The 16,936-nt window shown below is 35.6% G+C and overlaps 1 protein-coding gene across 1 annotated transcript in view; it reads left to right on the top strand.

The window, feature by feature from the left end:
- The first annotated feature begins 590 nt into the window (after positions 1-590).
- The window catches only part of Stard13 (StAR related lipid transfer domain containing 13), a 342,624-nt gene continuing 326,278 nt past the window's right edge, over positions 591-16,936 (top strand). The window contains exon 1 of the mRNA XM_077795155.1: positions 591-658. Coding sequence (XP_077651281.1) covers positions 629-658 — 30 coding nt within the window. The 5' untranslated portion in view covers positions 591-628. The remainder of the gene's footprint in view (positions 659-16,936) is intronic.

Genomic DNA, 16,936 nt, shown 5'->3' with positions numbered 1-16,936 from the left:
GAATGACTAAATATAATAGTGTTATATTAAAACATATATTGCCAAAATTCAATTGTGGAAGAAACTGAACAACACAAAAACCAATGGAAGAAATGAAAGAAGTTATGTTTTACATGTATATTTTTCATGGCTATAAATGTATATTTTTTCATATACCATAAATGTATGCATTTATTTGTCAATTAAGAAATGAATGAATAACAATTATAACACTTTGATCTTGCAGTTTATAAAAGTTTTCAAATATGCATGTATAGTATTATATTATATACTTTGATAGTTTAAAATTAGTTTTAGTTTATAAATAAGTTTTCTGGCTTTACTAGTGCTAATTACACTAAGGATAAATGTCTTTGGAAAAATTATTAATCTTTAAGAATATTTTTATATTTTATATTAATTTTCAAAGCTATTATAATTTTAAAATGTATTTTTATTGATACATCCATAATTACTTGAATTATCGTCTAGAAAAAGTTATTTATATGTGAAAAAAAACCTGCTTAAATTTGTTATTCCATAGGATTCTATAAACCTGGAGATTACTTATAAAACAGAACATCAGGGGCAAAAAGTATTGTAGAACAAAACTGAAAACTTCAAGGATCTTGATGGTGTACCAAACCAGATGTCAACTGGAGCTCGACCAAAAACTAAGGTAAGGAGCTTTATTACAAAATACCTGGCAAGAGCATCATACCCGCTTATACAGTGCTGTTTACCAAGGGAAAATAAATTCACAGGTTTTTTACTTTTCTCTTTGTTTTTAAATTTAAATTATGGTAGACCATTTTTTATTACAATATGAGGGAATTTGTAATGAAAAAATTTGAAGTTGTTAATATTTACAAACATTATGTAGTCATTAATATTTACAAAATAAGAAAAAAATTATTTTCACTGTTGAGGGAGAATGATTAGTCCAAGGTGACAGGTAGAGCCAGAGTAAAGGACTGTATGCACTTCATTTAATTTCTCCAGTATTAGTGGAAAAATATGCTGCAGTTGCATTTCCTTGACTATTATTAGAAAAGACTTCCTATTGAGATGGTTTGTTTCCCATGGTTCAGGTGTCCAGAACACATCTACAGGACATTAATTTAATAATGGACATTAATAAAACCCAGAGAATTTGTTGTTGTGTTTTTGATATAATAAAAATAAAGAAAAATTTAGCAGCCTTTCTTACAGATATTTTGCAACTTTTAATCAGATTTGTAATTTTTTTTTCTGAAAATTTAAATTTTTTTTTCATTCTTTAAAAATTTAATCTGAAAATAGATATTAAGTCCTTACCAGTATTGGATGTATAAGGATGTTAAATAATAATTTACAAGATTGTATACAGGTGCTTATAATTCTTGATTTATGATGCTCTGGCTACTTTATGATGTAAAAGAGTAATAATCATCTTATGAGTAAATATGAAGGTAACATTATGCATTATCCTGACAGAAAACAGGAGAAACTTTTAAAACTTATCTGAAGTGGGATAATTTAAGAGATTGCTTGCAAAGCTATGGGCAAGGTTAAGAGAAACAAGTAATTCCTAAGATGGTTGATTGCCAAGCAGTTTGCCCAGCAGATCTTTGTTCTTCAGGAGCACATGTAGTCACAACCAAACTATAGACTGACTGAGAATAAACTAAGAGAGCTGCTTCTAACCTTCTGACCTTCTGGGACTCAAATTGACTAAATTCATGGAGAATCAGAGGGAAGAGCACTTGATTGATGCAGGGAATTTTTAGGACAGTGAAACTATTTTGTATAACTATATAGTAGTATATACATGTTGTTGTACATTTTTTAAAAATCCTTTGAACAACAGCAAGAGTGAAGCTTCATGTAAATAATGTACTTGGGGTGAGTATGACGTGTCAATATAGGATTATCAGTTGCAACATATGTACCGCTTAGTTGGGGAATGTTTGTGGGGGAATGTATGCGTGTGGGAGGTGGGGGAGACTTGGGAAAGCTCTGTACATTCCTCTCAATATTTCTGTGAACCTATAAGGTCTCTAAAAAGTAAAATCTATTTTTTAAATGTTTTCTAAATTAAAAAAGAAAAATATAGTACATCCTATCTATTCTCTCTTTTGGTAAAGAATGATAGATAACATCAAACTTTTACACTCAACTTTCTTTTTAGATCATTCCTAGCTCAAGAAGAAAATATTTATTGCACTTCAATTGATTTTTTTTAAGATTAACAGTGAAAGTTAAAAAGGAGAAAACCATTATCTTTAGTGTGATGCTATAGTTCATTGCCTATTGCCTCTTAAGGGAATGCAATTTATTAAAGAGGCATTTGGGACCTCTCTTAGTTGTTTTCCTAATAGTACTTTTTAATTTTTTAAATTCTCATTCCTTTTTTAAATTTTTACACTAAGCTAATAATTATTCTTGGACAGATGATTTATTTCCAAATTAGCTCATTCAGGATAAGGACAGAATAACTATATAAGTTATAATATAAAAACATTGGAGAATATTTAATTTCCCAACCCATTCATAAGATCATAATCTGAGTCCTCAGTCATCTTAGTGACACAAGGAATGGAAAAGATACATATATATCCTCAGATATTGAAACTGGGATCCATTTTGGCCTCTGAAAATATTTTTCTGTTATCTGTTGTCACTACCAACAGTGTCATAGGTATTCCTTCTAAGATATTTGCCTGTAAATAGGTAGCACATGGGACAGGCAGGGGCCCCCTTGGTAGAGGAATTCTTGATTGTGTTCTGCCTGTGGATCCTTAGGCAAATGGATAATAGATTATGAAAGCTTTCTTGCTGTTTTCCTACTCTAGCGAACAATCTCTAAAAGCTGGCTCATTTTTGGTTCCTCTGTATACGTCATGAACTTAGAGTCTCCTTGATAGAGAAAGATTGCCATAGGCTAAATTTTTTTCAAAATAAGAAACAAATATTTCTGCACAGATTTATGATTTATGGTGGCCTAATGTGAGTTCATTTGTGTGACTTATTATCATTGTTATTTTCTCAGACTACTCTGCAAAACCCAATTTTATCCATAATATATCTAATGTGTAAAATTCACTGTCCTGTAGAGCATGTTTGAAGAATATTTTTTTTAATGTAGCTGTGATTGCTGAATACTGAGGGGCAAGGCCTCTTGTAACTTTAGACAGTGTTCCCCCCGGGCTAGCACTACACAGAGAATGGAATATGAAGGTCTTATTGCATGTGTCTTTTTGCTTATTGTCTTATTGCTTGTGTTAATTAGCTTTCCATTACTGTAACAAATATCTAAGATAATCAAAGATGTAAGGCTTATTTTGTAAGGAGGTTTCACTTTGTGGTTGTTTGGCCTGTTACTTTTGTTTCTGTGTCTAGTCAGTATATCATGTTATGAATGCACAATGGAGGAAGCCTTCACCTCATAGGCAGAAGAAAGAGTAGAGCTCTGAGGTCTTAGACCCACAATGACTTGAAGTTCTCCAACTAGACTCCACCTCCACTATATCCCAATAGAGCCACAAGCTGAGGACCAAGCCTTTAACACATGTGCTTTTGGGGAACATTATCCAAACTACAGCATTGCTTATCAAGATTTCAAGGCACTTTTAGTACAAATTTCCGAAGTTCCAAACATGGTTTGTACCTTGGTAGAACAACTCATTTCTATTCATCTCAGATATCAATCCCTAGGGTCAAAGTAAAGCATGATAGTTGTTAACAGTAGCTACAGTATAAGTGAGTTACAAAAACAGTTCAAGACTAACACTGGGTTTAAATACTCCCACCAAACACAAGAACCAGGTATCTCAGTTTAGACATCAGGTCAGAGCTGCCATGTATACTCAAGGGACCCCTTTTCTAATTTGCACAAAGATACCTTCTTCTTACCAAGCTTTTGTCCCTAAGATGGTGAATACCAAAGAAGATGTGTTTTTTAAATCTTTATGAAAACTATCACATGGGCTAGATAGGCTATGAAATGGCTAAAGGATGGTCTAGACCATGTCAACAGAAATGACAAAAAGCCCAAGGTGTGAACTATAAATTTGGCCAAGTTGCCAAGCTGAGAAGTCTTTTAAAAAGTAATCCAAGGCCACAGGGGCCCCAGTTGAAAATATTACACTACCCTGGTTCTGGCTCTCAGCTTTCAACCTGAAAGAGCAGGCCAGGCACATTTCTGAGGTCATCGATTCATGAGTAGCTTTTGAATTATGTTTAGTTCACAGCTCATGAGTGTGGAGCAAAGAGGATTTGTTGATGCTGGTAGCTGTATCCTAGGCAGAGATCAACAGGGTATGGACTGGCCAGTTCCACATGATCTACCTCAAGAACCTGCATCTTCAGTCCTCATACTCCTACTGAGAGCCTTTGGTCTCTGGCTGCCATAGCATTTCTAACTACCTGGTCTGATGCCTCTTGAACTAAGTGTATCAAGTCTTGAATTTTAAATCTCCTGCCTTAGTGAAAGGCAACTTTAGTCAATTCATCATTCAAGTCACAAACCTGGGAAACACCCTATTTTCTGTTCTCTCCCTTAAATACACTTTGATCCTCACCAAATCCATCTTTTCTACATTTCTAAAAACATAACGCTTTGCATTAACATCCCTAATGCCACTGTCCTAGGTCAGTTATCTTTCACCTGAAATATACACTATTAGCTGGTCATCTTCTTTTGGCAGCAAATACCCATATTTGTTATCCAAAATGCAAATTTTTAAAGGTTAAATCTGATCATATCTTTCAGAATGCTAAATCTGATAATATCTCTGTTCTATGGGGAAAATCCTTCAGTGTATTCACATTATCTTTGATAGAAAATTAAATTTCTGTATTTGTCAGACAAAGCCATTCATGATCTATTCACACCTACTTCTCCATTGTCCTCTTTCTCTCCCCTGACTTTTACTTAATGTCATATCAGGTTACTTTTAGATCCTTAGGTCTTTACTGACTCTCCTTGTATTTGCATCACTTGCTCCTTTGACCTGGAATTCCCTTTCTGTCTTCTTCACATTAGTTCATTTTACTAGGTTCTCAAGCTCTGGCTATAGAAAGTCCGTGTTCTTTGGGCATTTATCATATTAATGCCTTTTATATGTTTTTGCTTTTCCTTCATAGAACTTGAAGCAATTTCAAGTCCAGACTGTACCACTCATCTTTGAAACCTCAGTGCTAGGCAAAGCAACTGAAAATAGTATGCCCTCATGAAATTCTCAAAAACATACTATGCTCTAAGTATTTTTGCTAGTAAGAGCACCTTTCTGTTGTGGTGTATTGGACAGAAATTGCTATTTGGATACATGTGAACCAATGTTTTGGCAAGATACAAACACTAGAAAGGAAGAGGGATATATATTCATACCGCAAAAATTTACTAGGTTTCAGGATGTCAAGAATTAAAGAACTGTCAGGGACAAAGACTTCCGTCTAGAAGAAGTTCCTAGAAGAGTTTTTCATCTAGGACAGACTTGTAGTTTTTCCTCACCCTCCCACCCCTTGCCTTTTTTTTTTTTTTTTTTTTTTTTTGTCTGAGAGATGTTGGCAGCATGCTATCCTTTCTACTGCCACCTTCCCTTCTTTATTTTCAGCTATTTCTTCCATTCCTTGACTCCTAAGACATAATAAAACTGGTCCCAAGAAAGAAATCTCTTCCTTCTCCAGTATTTCTAAAGGGTTTTACTTGAAAGTAGAACAAATAGACAATGATGAAAAAAGTCAATACTTTTAATTTTTCCTTAAAGAGTATTGGCAGGACATAAGACAGATAGAAGACAGGTCTTGAGCCATGTTTCTTATACTTTTCGAAGCCACCTATGTTTAGTGAATTTCCTAGACTTTTGTTAGAGAAAGGAAGAATAATTAAAGTATATCTATAGCCTTTGTAAGAGTTGAGATGAAACAGGGGCTAGGGATTTGGCAAATGAGCCTTTTTGCTAGAAGACAGGCAGCTACAGAAATATGAGAGAAGGAAAGCCTTAGGTGGTGATGCTGGGGGAAGACATCCTGCCTCTTGTTACTTTTTCCTTGCTGTTATTTCTAGAATGACTACCTCATGGATCCCTGTCTGGGCTCCTCAGTAGGGGGAAGTTCAAAGGATTTTTGTATGGTTAAAGGAATGAGGAAAAGTTTGTGAAACATGTCTTCCCAGTAGCAGCTGTAGAGGAAGCAGAATTACTTTGGCTACCAGACTAAGGCAGCAATTCCCAAGGGACTATCTGTACAAACACAGTGGCCCAGGAGACATAAGATAGAGGCTGACTATTACTGTGTATGTGTGTTTCTTAGTAATATCATAAAGAATGAAATACCTAATTTACTGTGTATATGTGTTTCTTAGTAATATCATAAAGAATGAAACACCTAATTTACATTTGATTCTATGATTAAATCATGATGAACTATTCTAGAATGTTTATGTACTTCTGTATGTCACCGCAGACTTGGGAGAATATTTGCCAGAGCTAGTATGTACTGAGCCATAGCTGTGTAAAATGACATCTGTCTCAGGAACACAGCCCACTTGTGTGGGTGAAAATATGCAGTTGCAAGCCGCATGTGGCCACTGCATTCTTTAGGCCTTTGTTATCCTTGAAATCATCCCAGCTATCAACCAAATTTATTTCTCCTCTGAATTAGTAAAAAATATTTTTAAGCATGGCATATCTGAAAAATTCAAGGCTTTCATTCAGTTTGTTTTATAGTCCTAACTGATTACAGAAGTTTCCTCTGTATCTTGAATGGATAGCAGAATTGACTGTTGTAATAAATTCTCTGCTCTGCAGACTTGTGCAGCGCAAGCCTGTGCCAAAAGTTATGCACCACATGGCAACTGAAAATGATTGGATAACTATGGTAAGAGTGTATTTAGAGAAAACACACAGTTACAAGTACTATACACACTTTCAATGTTTTTAAAAACATATCAAATAAGTCAGTCTGTATATATTGATTGAGTGCCTGTTCTATGTAGAAGTTTGCAAGACCTGCTGCTTTTGTGTCAAGTTATCTGGACATAGAACTTAGAAATATTACTAATATGTCATCTCTTACAAGAATATTGGAGAAATAATGACTTCCTAAGATATCAAGGTTCATCCACTGTTGATTTTCAGTGTTAGGAACTTGGAACTGGGATTAAGAACATTTTAGTCATCAAGAAAAATGTTTCTTGTGGGTTTCTTAGCTAGGAATTGTTAAATTAAAAATTTCAAAACTTCTCAAAGCACTTGAAAAGGAGTATAAAGACCTTTGCAATGGGATTGTGCAGTGGAGAGAGACTGGGCTCAACTCCAAATACATCCTGGATAAGTGAGAATTTATAGTTAAAGATAGGGTGGGGGATAGTGAATGGAAATTTACTAAGAGGAAACATCAGAAGTGTTATGGTTTGGATATGAGGTGTTCCCCAAAGGTTCCTGGATTATCCAGTGTTTCTACCTGAAATTATTATATTATGAGGTTATAATCTAATCAGTGAATTAACCCATTTGATGGGTTAATAATTTGAATGGAATACAGGATGGGAACTATAGGCAGGTAGGGAGTGGCTGGTGGAAGTAGATCACTGGAGACATACTCTTAGGGATTATATTTTGTCCCTGGTGCCTCCATTTCTTTTTCTTTTTTTTCAGCTGCCATGAGTTGACAGCTTTCCTCTGCCACTTCCTTCTGCTACAGTTTTCTTTTTTTATTTGTTTTAATTAGTTACACATGACAGTACAATGACCTTGACATATCATACATTTGAATCAGATGGGATATAATTTCTCATTTTTCTGAGTGTACAGGTTGCAGAATCATATTGGTCATGCAGTCACATATATACACACAGTAATAATAATGTCTATTTCATTCTACTGTCCTTCCTTTCCCCCATCTGCTCCCTTCCCCTCCCATCACTTCTCTCTACCTAATCTAAGGTGACGCTATTCTTTTTTTTTCCTCACATCTTCATACATGTATTATTTTGTATAACGAAGAGGGTCTTCTTCACCTTCCATGCTATTCTCCTTCTCCCTCCCTTTCCCTCCCACCTCTCTTCCCTATCTAGAGGTAATCTTCTTCCCACGCTCTTCCTCCCTGCCCCATTTTGAGTCACTTATATCAGAGAAGACATTTGGCTTTTGTTTTTTTGGGATTGGCTAACTTCACTTAGCATAATCTGCTCTAATGCTATCCATTTCCCTGCAAATGCCATGATCTTGTTATTTTTTAATGCTGAATAATATTCCATTACAGAGCAATAGTAACAAAAACAGCATGGTACTGGCACCAAAACAGGCTGGTAGACCAATGGTACAGAATAGAGGACACAGAGACTAACCCACAAAATTATAACTACCTTATATTAGACAAAGGTGCTAAAAGCATGCAATGGAGAAAGGATAGCATCTTCAACAAATGGTGCTGGGAAAACTGGAAATCCATATGCAACAAAATGAAATTGAATCCCTATCTGTCACCATGCACAAAAGTTAACTCAAAATGGATCAAGGATCTAGGAATCAAACCAGAGACTCTGCGTCTAATAGAAGAAAAAGTTGGCCCTAATTTCCATCACTTGGGGTTAGGCCCCAATTTCCTTAATAAGACACCTATAGCACAAGAATTAAAACCAAGAATCAACAAATGGGATGAATTTAAACTAAAAACTTTTGTCTCAGCAATATGTGAGGTGAATAGGGAGCCTCCATCCTGGGAACAAATTTTTACCCCTCACACATCAGATAGAGCTCTAATATCTAGGGTATACAAAGAACTCAAAAAGCTAAAGATCAAAAAAAAAAAAAACACCAAATAATCCAATCAACAAATGGGCCAATGACCTGAACAGACACATCTCAGAAGAGGATATACAATCAATCAACAAATACATGAAGAAATGCTCATCATCTCTAGCAATCAGAGAAATGCAAATTAAAACTACTCTAAGATACCATCTCACTCCAGTAAGAATGGCAGCCATTATGAAGTCAAACAACAAGTGCTGTCGAGGATATGGGGGAAAAAGGTACTTATACATTGCTGGTGGGACTGCAAATTGATGCAGCAAAATTGGAAAGCAGTATGGAGATTCCTTGGAAAGCTGGGAATGGAACCATCATTTGACCCAGCTCTTCCTCAGTTTATACCCAAAAGACCTAAAAACAGCGTGCTACAGGGAAACAGCCACATCAATGTTTATAGCAGCACAATTCATAATAGTTAGACTGTGGAGCCAACCTAGATGCCCTTCTACCACAGTTTTCTGCTTTACCTTAGCTTCAGAGCAATGGAGTCAGCTGATCATGGACCCAGACCTCTGAAACCTTGAACCAAAATAAACTTTTCTTCCTCTAAGTCATTCTTGTTAGGTGTTTTGGTCATAGTGATGAAAAGCTGACTAACACAAGGGGAAAGGGAGATTCTTGATGAACCAACCTAATGGTATTCTTGTTAAAGGAAGAGGAGGAGGATCTCCAATCAGATAGTGAGAGTGATTAGATGTTGAGGGTGGGAGGTTCAGGCTTGACTATCAGAGTAGATTCTTAGTAAAATTGGGTTTTACAAGGAAGTACTCAGTAGGATAAGCTTAGAAGAAGGTTTAGGAGCCTGACTAAAGTTTGGTTAAGTAGAGAATCTTTGTCAGCATGTGCCATGACCTTAAGAGATATGTAGGAGACAGGATCCACTAGAATGACCCAACTCATGGGAAGGATCTGATCAGGTGATAGAAATAGATTTGGTCTGTAAACAACACAGCAGAGCCCTAGAGACATTAAACATCTAAGAAAGCCTCCATCACAGTATAGAAGTGACTGTGAATTCTGGTCATAAATGTCAGTGTCCTGATAATTCTGATTCCTTAGTCATTGCACAGCTGTTCCTGGAGAGTAAGTGAGACACATAAATTAGTGACTATAGTGATTATGCTACTCACATCTGCTCTGCATCATCTTCTCTACCCTTTCCAAACAGCTGTAGCCAAAGATGAAACTTCCTTTCCCACAGCTCAGACCATAGGACTGTAAGTTGTATCCCACCCCATCTCCCACCTCTAAGTATCAAAATGAAGATTCTTCAATCATCCAAGTTTTCATATCATTTTACTGGAGGAAAACTAAGCAGTGGCCCCACTGAAAGGAAGAATGCTGTGAATTTTCCATGTTGACATAGTGTTTTTTTGTTTGTTTGTTTGTTTGCCACAAACAAATGTTATCTTTGTGGATTTAAAGGACAGCCACATGTAGACAGCTTTCTAATCCTTTATTTTGTTTTTTGTTTTTTGTTTTTTTTTCTTTTTTTATTGGTTGTTCAAAACATTACATAGTTCTTTATATATCATATTTAACACTTTGGTTCAAGTGGGTTATGAACTCCCATTTTTACCCCGTATACAGATTGCAGAATCACATCTAATCCTTTATTTTGAAATGAGATTCAAGCAGTAAGTCTAAAGTAGAAAAGCAATTTGGTTGAATTAATTCACACTTATGTGTAAATTACTGAAAGACCTTAAATGTTCTTGGAAAGTTGTATTTAAAGTGATTCTCGGTATACTAAAATATAGTTCAGTGAAAGAACTCTCGCCTAGCATGCTCAGGACCCTGTGTTTGGTCATAAGCACTGCAAAAATGAAATGAAATAAAATAGATTATCTCTTGATCCAAACAAATCTGTGGGGAATAGTAATCCTGGCAATGTAACATGGTAAAATAAACAAGTCTATTAATGCCCCAGAAACTGTTTTAAAGGCAGGGGCAGAACACAGACTGTTATGGTTTAGATATGAAGTATTTCACAAATACTTGTCATGTGAAAGGCCTGGTTTCCAATGCAACAATGTTTAGAAGTGGGGATTTTGGGAAGTGATTGGATCATGAGGCCTCTGGCCTTCTTCTTAGCTGAATGAACTATTGGGAGATTGTAGGCCGTGGGATCTAGTTGGGATCATGTTGGGAGCATGGCCTTGAGAACTTTATCTTGTGCCCAATTCCTTTGTTGTCCCCTTCCCTTCTGCTTTGCAGAAGCCATGAGGTGAGCATCATTCCTCCACTATACCTTTTACAATGATGCCCTGCTTTGCTTTAAGCCAAAAGAAATGGAACTGACCACCTTAGATGGAAACCTCTGAAATTACGAAGCAAAATAAATCTCTCCTCCTTTAAGTTGTTTTTCTCAGATATTTTGTCACAATTAAAAGCTGACTAACATGACTCATTCCCATCTGAGTCTGTGCTCTGCCAAATTGTACCTGTTTACTCACAGCCTGTTCATGCCCCCTCCACTTCTAATTCCACTATTCTCTTGAAGTTTCAAGTATTTTTATTTCTTTTTTCTTTCTTTTTTTTTTGTAGTAAGTTTCAGAATCAGAACTTAAGGATAGAAAAAAAAAAAAAAAAAGCCTACCAGGGAGGAATGGTAGTTAGCAGGTACAGAGATAGAGCCATGGTCACTGTGAGTCCTGTTTGTAAACATCGTGTTCTGGTCCTTGTGAGTCCTGTTTGTAAACATTGTGTTCTGGTCATTGTGAGTCCTGTTTGTAAACATCAAGGGCAGACAATGGTTTGTTATAACTATATCTTTGTATGGATTAATTTTATTTGTCTGTAAAAATATCAGAAATAGAAAAATAATGGCAAACTATTATTGAGAGTATAAGTGTAGCTGTTGATGTCAAGTACTTGGAAAATATCCAGCCCTATTGCTCCCTTGGGCTAGACTGATACTGCCTATGAACTTCCTTCAAGAAAAACAACCAGTTTCACCATCCATTTTTTATTAACTCCACATTCTCAGAGGAACCTTTTCGTACTCCCTTGAATTTCAGGACTAAATTTATTTCACTACATGTAGAGGCATCTTACTGGATATAATTATCCACAAAGCCAATTGTGCCTTCCAAGACAAGTAGGAATATATATGATTGTTCTTCCTCCATTCTGCCTACTTTCTTTTAAGTCTCCCAACATTATTTCAAGAATAAGGAAAGCAATATTTTTGTTCCTAATGGAAAAAATTCAGGATCAGTATGCTTACTATGAGTGGCATCAAATACTTATTTGGGCTAAGAAACTCTTCCTTGGTTAATATAGAGATAGGTCATCAAAAGGAATTGGATTTTAGCTACTTTAATGGTGATATTAATGCATACTAGAAAAGAAAATAGGCTAAGAGATTCAGGCTCTGATGAAAACCTGAGATTCCAAGTTAAAAGCTGTAGGTAAGCACTGCCTGTAGAAGTCATCCACATATTTAATTTTAAGTTTTATAGCAGCCACTTAAAAAAGGAAAAATAACAGGTGAAATTTTATTTTCACATTGCTATTAACATAATGTTAATAGCATATTTTATTGAAACCAACATATACAGAGTGTTATCATTTCAACACATAATACATACAACAATTATTAACAAGACAATATTTTTAAATTCTAAATCTTCAAAATAGAGTATGTATTTTACAAATAGCATATCTAGACTTAGAGTAACCATATTTAAAGTCTAGTCTGGGGGACAGAGCAGCTCCAGGGGATAACACAAGAAGAAAGAACTTCATGATGACAAAAACCATTTATTTATTCTAATAGAACCTAAGTCAGAGAGAGCATTAAGAAACTAATGATGGAAAATTAAGAGAATTGCATAACTTTGGCAGAGATTTCCAAGAAATAGACTGGTTAAAGATGATTTATGTGAATAGATAGTATTTACTGAGTATGATTCAGATGGAGATAAGGTGATCAATTTTTACTTTAATTAAGGGATGAACTTGGAATTCATTCAAAAATGATCTTGATTTTCTTAAAGTAAGTAAGAAAAACAGTTCTGCTCCTGGAACAGGGTAGAAGTAAAAGTAAAAACCAAAGAATATGTGTCTAAACCCCCCCTAAACATATAACCCTAAAGAGAAAAGCAGACTCCTGAAGCTAATACACATAATTACTTCCCTAGATTTAGGGGATTACCAAAATATATATATTATTCAGGAGAGATAGATAGATAGATAGATAGATAGATAGATAGAGGCTTTGTTGACTGAAACTCATAAACATTCATGGGTTATTGTTATTGGCTAAAGAAAGGGCTGTTTTGTGGAGATGAAGTATCAGGTAAAAACAATCATCAGAGAGCACCATTAATTGTCAGAGATGTGATGATATTCTTGATGAACAACAGAGAATCAGTGGAGGTGAAGAAGGACTGTCTTTCTGTTGAGAGCAATTAGACATTTGTTTTATCAAAACATTTATTGTCTACTTTTTAGAGCCTTCATACCATTACTCTATTATATATTTAATGTGAGGGCATATGATGCTCAATAATTAGTTTTTTCCTCCTCAATGTGGGCTTTCAGTGGCTTCATAAAAATGATAAATGGCTCTTCTTGGACATACAGGATAGAGATTGGCAGGCAATTCAAAGTTAAGATTTCCCAGTAGAACTATCACTACCAAGGTTTTGCCTCTATTCTGAAAAATGTCAAAAATTAGGCCAAGATTTTTATGATCACCACTTCATACTACCTAAAAGGCTTTTCTACCCTCCCTTCTTTTTTTTTTTTTTTTTTTTGGTTGTGCATGTGCCTGCAATTTCTGTATTTTCTCAGTTGCATCCACTTTGAATATGCTTGTTTATGGATGCTCCTAAAAGCAATCATTTCAAAGAACTCTAGGTTTTGCTGAGACCATTGTATACATGGGAAAAATTATTTTATTGGAAAATGACTTAGGAAGACACAAAAACATGTTATGCTACAAGATAAGTGAATTATTTGACAGCATATCCTGTAAAGCAAGGCACTTGGAACCTTTAATAAAGAGCATGTTCTGAAATATCCGATATAACACTTTATTAGAGATTTTTCTCACACCTGATCTTGTTTGAATTATACAATGACCTCATCAGGGCATTTGAAAGATTCTGTTGCTTTTTTTTTTTCTTTTGTGCATGCAAAGCAAGCACTCTACCAACTGAGCTATACCGCAACCCCAGATTCTACTGTTTTGAAGCCAGAATATTTAAATGACTTGATCAAGGTCACAGAGCTGATATTTGACAAAAACAGTAACCTAATGCTCTTAGTTCTATATCATATCATTCTCTCCCTTTATCTTTGAAAGTAGTGTTTTCCAGACCACAAATCCTGGATGCAATGACTATAACTACTTGCTGTCTTGATGGCTCTGCTCCCATTTCTTATAACTTCAGCTCCTACAATTTCTGCCCACCATTCTAGGAGTCTCAGGGTCTTTGTTCCCATGGAATCTTGTGGGAGTGGGGTATTATTTTTTAAAGTTGGGTTTATTTTTAAAAATCATTTTATTATCCAGTTGGGAATCCATAGTGTCATCTATTATTGCCCAAGTCATGAACAGCTGAATCCCTCCAAAGATACCAAGTCTGCTGCAGTGTTATGCTCTCTCACTAGTCTGGCCCAGCTCCAGGCTGTTGCAGTGTGCTGCTCAGACTCCAAATGCAAAGGTAACCCCAGAGCAGAGGAAGTGCCCTTTGCTCCCCCCCCCGCCCCCCCCCACACTACCTTCTTTTCTTCCAAAGCTGTTAAACACTGCCCTCAACAGAGTCTTTAAGGAAACTGCTCTTTTCACTTTAATTGCTTGTTTTTATACTCTTCTCTCTCTGAGTCGTCCACAGAGACTGAATTTAAGAAACCAGGTAATAAGTTCCATACTTTTCCCTTCAATTGCTGCATTCCTCCTCCAATGACCTATTGAGCTTTAACACAGCAGAACTTCCTTTGAATAAGTTATTTCCCTGAATATTCTTAGATCTTTCCAAACAATAGATTCGGCTGGGCCTATCCTGCCCATCCTTCCACAGCCAGACATGTCCATGGTTTAGATGATAAAATCCAGATTGACAGAGTTTCCCCCAGACACTGACCCCACTTTCTCAGTTACCTTTTGTGAACATCTATTGAATCAAAGCCAGATTTTTCTGCCTATCGAATGCCCTTTCCCAATTGTTTATTTAATCTTACTATCTTTCATGCCCCTGTCTCCATAGGATGTCAGACAAAACTTGTGTATAATGAGTGTTTCCCATAAATATCAATTATATAAACAAGTAAATGATAAATTATGGGTGAACTATTATAGACTGACTTTTCTTAGATATATTTCTAGGTATTTTTTTATTAATGATTAAAATATTTTTCTCTCAAAATACAAAGCTGTTATGCATTAGTGGTGTCTTTCTCATCTTCAATATTCTCTTCCTTATCAAGTTAACATGAATAAAGATGTTGGCAGTGGATTAGTATGGTTTTTATTATTAATGAGGGAAACACATTAATTAGTACAACACTGGGTTAAGTTATTGAACAAACCAGCCCTTAAATGAAACAAAACCCACTCAGAAGCTCAAAATCTGAGGAAGGTTATAGTAATTTAGATCTCTTCTATAAAAGGATATGCAAATACTCATAAATACATAATGCAGCATGAAAAAAAATTTATACTTTGTGAACATTAGTACAAGTGGTTTTATGTAGTACAGAGTTCAAGAATAAGTCATGAGAATTTTATCTTCAGAGAGGATATAGCCAACTTTAAAAAAAATGGTACTCACTTCCTTTTGGAGAGACTTCAAGAAGGAAATGAGATTTCCAACACTCTTTTGCCTGAATAAAGAATAAGCTAAAGTTGTGAAGGTCAATGAATGAATCACATACCTCAATCCTCTAGATTTGAAATCAATTGATAAATAAAGTATCAAAAAGAGATAAAAAATAAATACTTTTATTACTAATAAAACCAATTTGGAGACCATGCCTTGAACCCAAAATTGCCTTTTTATTTTCCCCTTTTATCCTGAATAGAACTTTCTTGTCGCAAGTGCATCAACTGCACATATTCAAGCCTTTTTTGAAAGAATAAGAGCTGGTGAAGAGTTACCATGTAATTTTCAAAGAAGAAATACAGAAAGTGAGCATCATATGTCTAGCTTCCTCCCTCCAATTGGAAAAGTCAGTAATAGGCAAACTTTCTGAAAAGGGCCAGGTAGTGAATAATTTAGGCTTTGAGACCATGTGTTCTTTGTTCCAGCTACTCAATTTTTATCTTGTAGCATGAGAGCAGATGTAGACAATATATAAACAAAATGAGTACAGCTGTTGCATTATTTTTCTAGGGCTGCCTTAACAAAGTACTAGAGTCTGGGTGGCTTAAACAATAGAAATTTATTGCCTCATAGTTCTGGAGGATAGAAGTCTAAGATCAAGGTGTGGGCAGGGTTGGTTTCTTCTGAGAATTGCAAGGGAAATCAGTTTCTGGCCTCTCTCCTAGCTTCTGGTGGTTTGCTGGCAATCTTAGGAATTCCTTGGCTTGTAGAAACAAAATCCTGGTCTCAGTCTTCATATTCACATGACATTCTTCTTGTATGTGTATCTCTATTGTCCTTTTGATAATAACAACTGTCATATTGGATTAGGAATTCACTTTATCCCAGTATAACCAGTATTAACCAATTATATATAAAATTATCTTTTTGCAGATTAAGTACACAATTTTAAGTACTGGGGGTTAGGACTTAAATATATGAATTTGAGGGAGACACAATTCAACCCATAAGAACTGTATTCCAATAAAACATTATATATACACACATGAAATGTTGAATTCCATCAAAATAGCATTCAACTGTTATGAGAAATTCTTTTTTATTTTCCCCATAATGTATGCAAACCATACAGAAACAAACCCCGTCTGAAGTTTACCAACTTCTGAGTTAAATCATTCTTCCTCCATAGGGAGGACAAGTTAGGCAGGGAAGAAAACAAAAGTGTTTCTCAAATTGTCACACCCCTGGGGAGTGGAAATATGAGGAGTGAGGTGACAAATGTCCCATATCACAGAGTCCAAAGACTGAGGCCAACTGGAAGTCAGAATGGGAGGCATTATCCTGGGCTTCCCATTGTGGATGAGATGGTCCACGGTCAGAGATGAC

Source organism: Urocitellus parryii, chromosome 2, assembly GCF_045843805.1.
Source record: "Urocitellus parryii isolate mUroPar1 chromosome 2, mUroPar1.hap1, whole genome shotgun sequence".
Taxonomy (NCBI): Eukaryota; Metazoa; Chordata; class Mammalia; order Rodentia; family Sciuridae; genus Urocitellus; species Urocitellus parryii.
The sequence above is the reverse complement of the archived record's forward strand: the minus strand, read 5'-3'. Positions and strand labels throughout refer to the sequence as shown.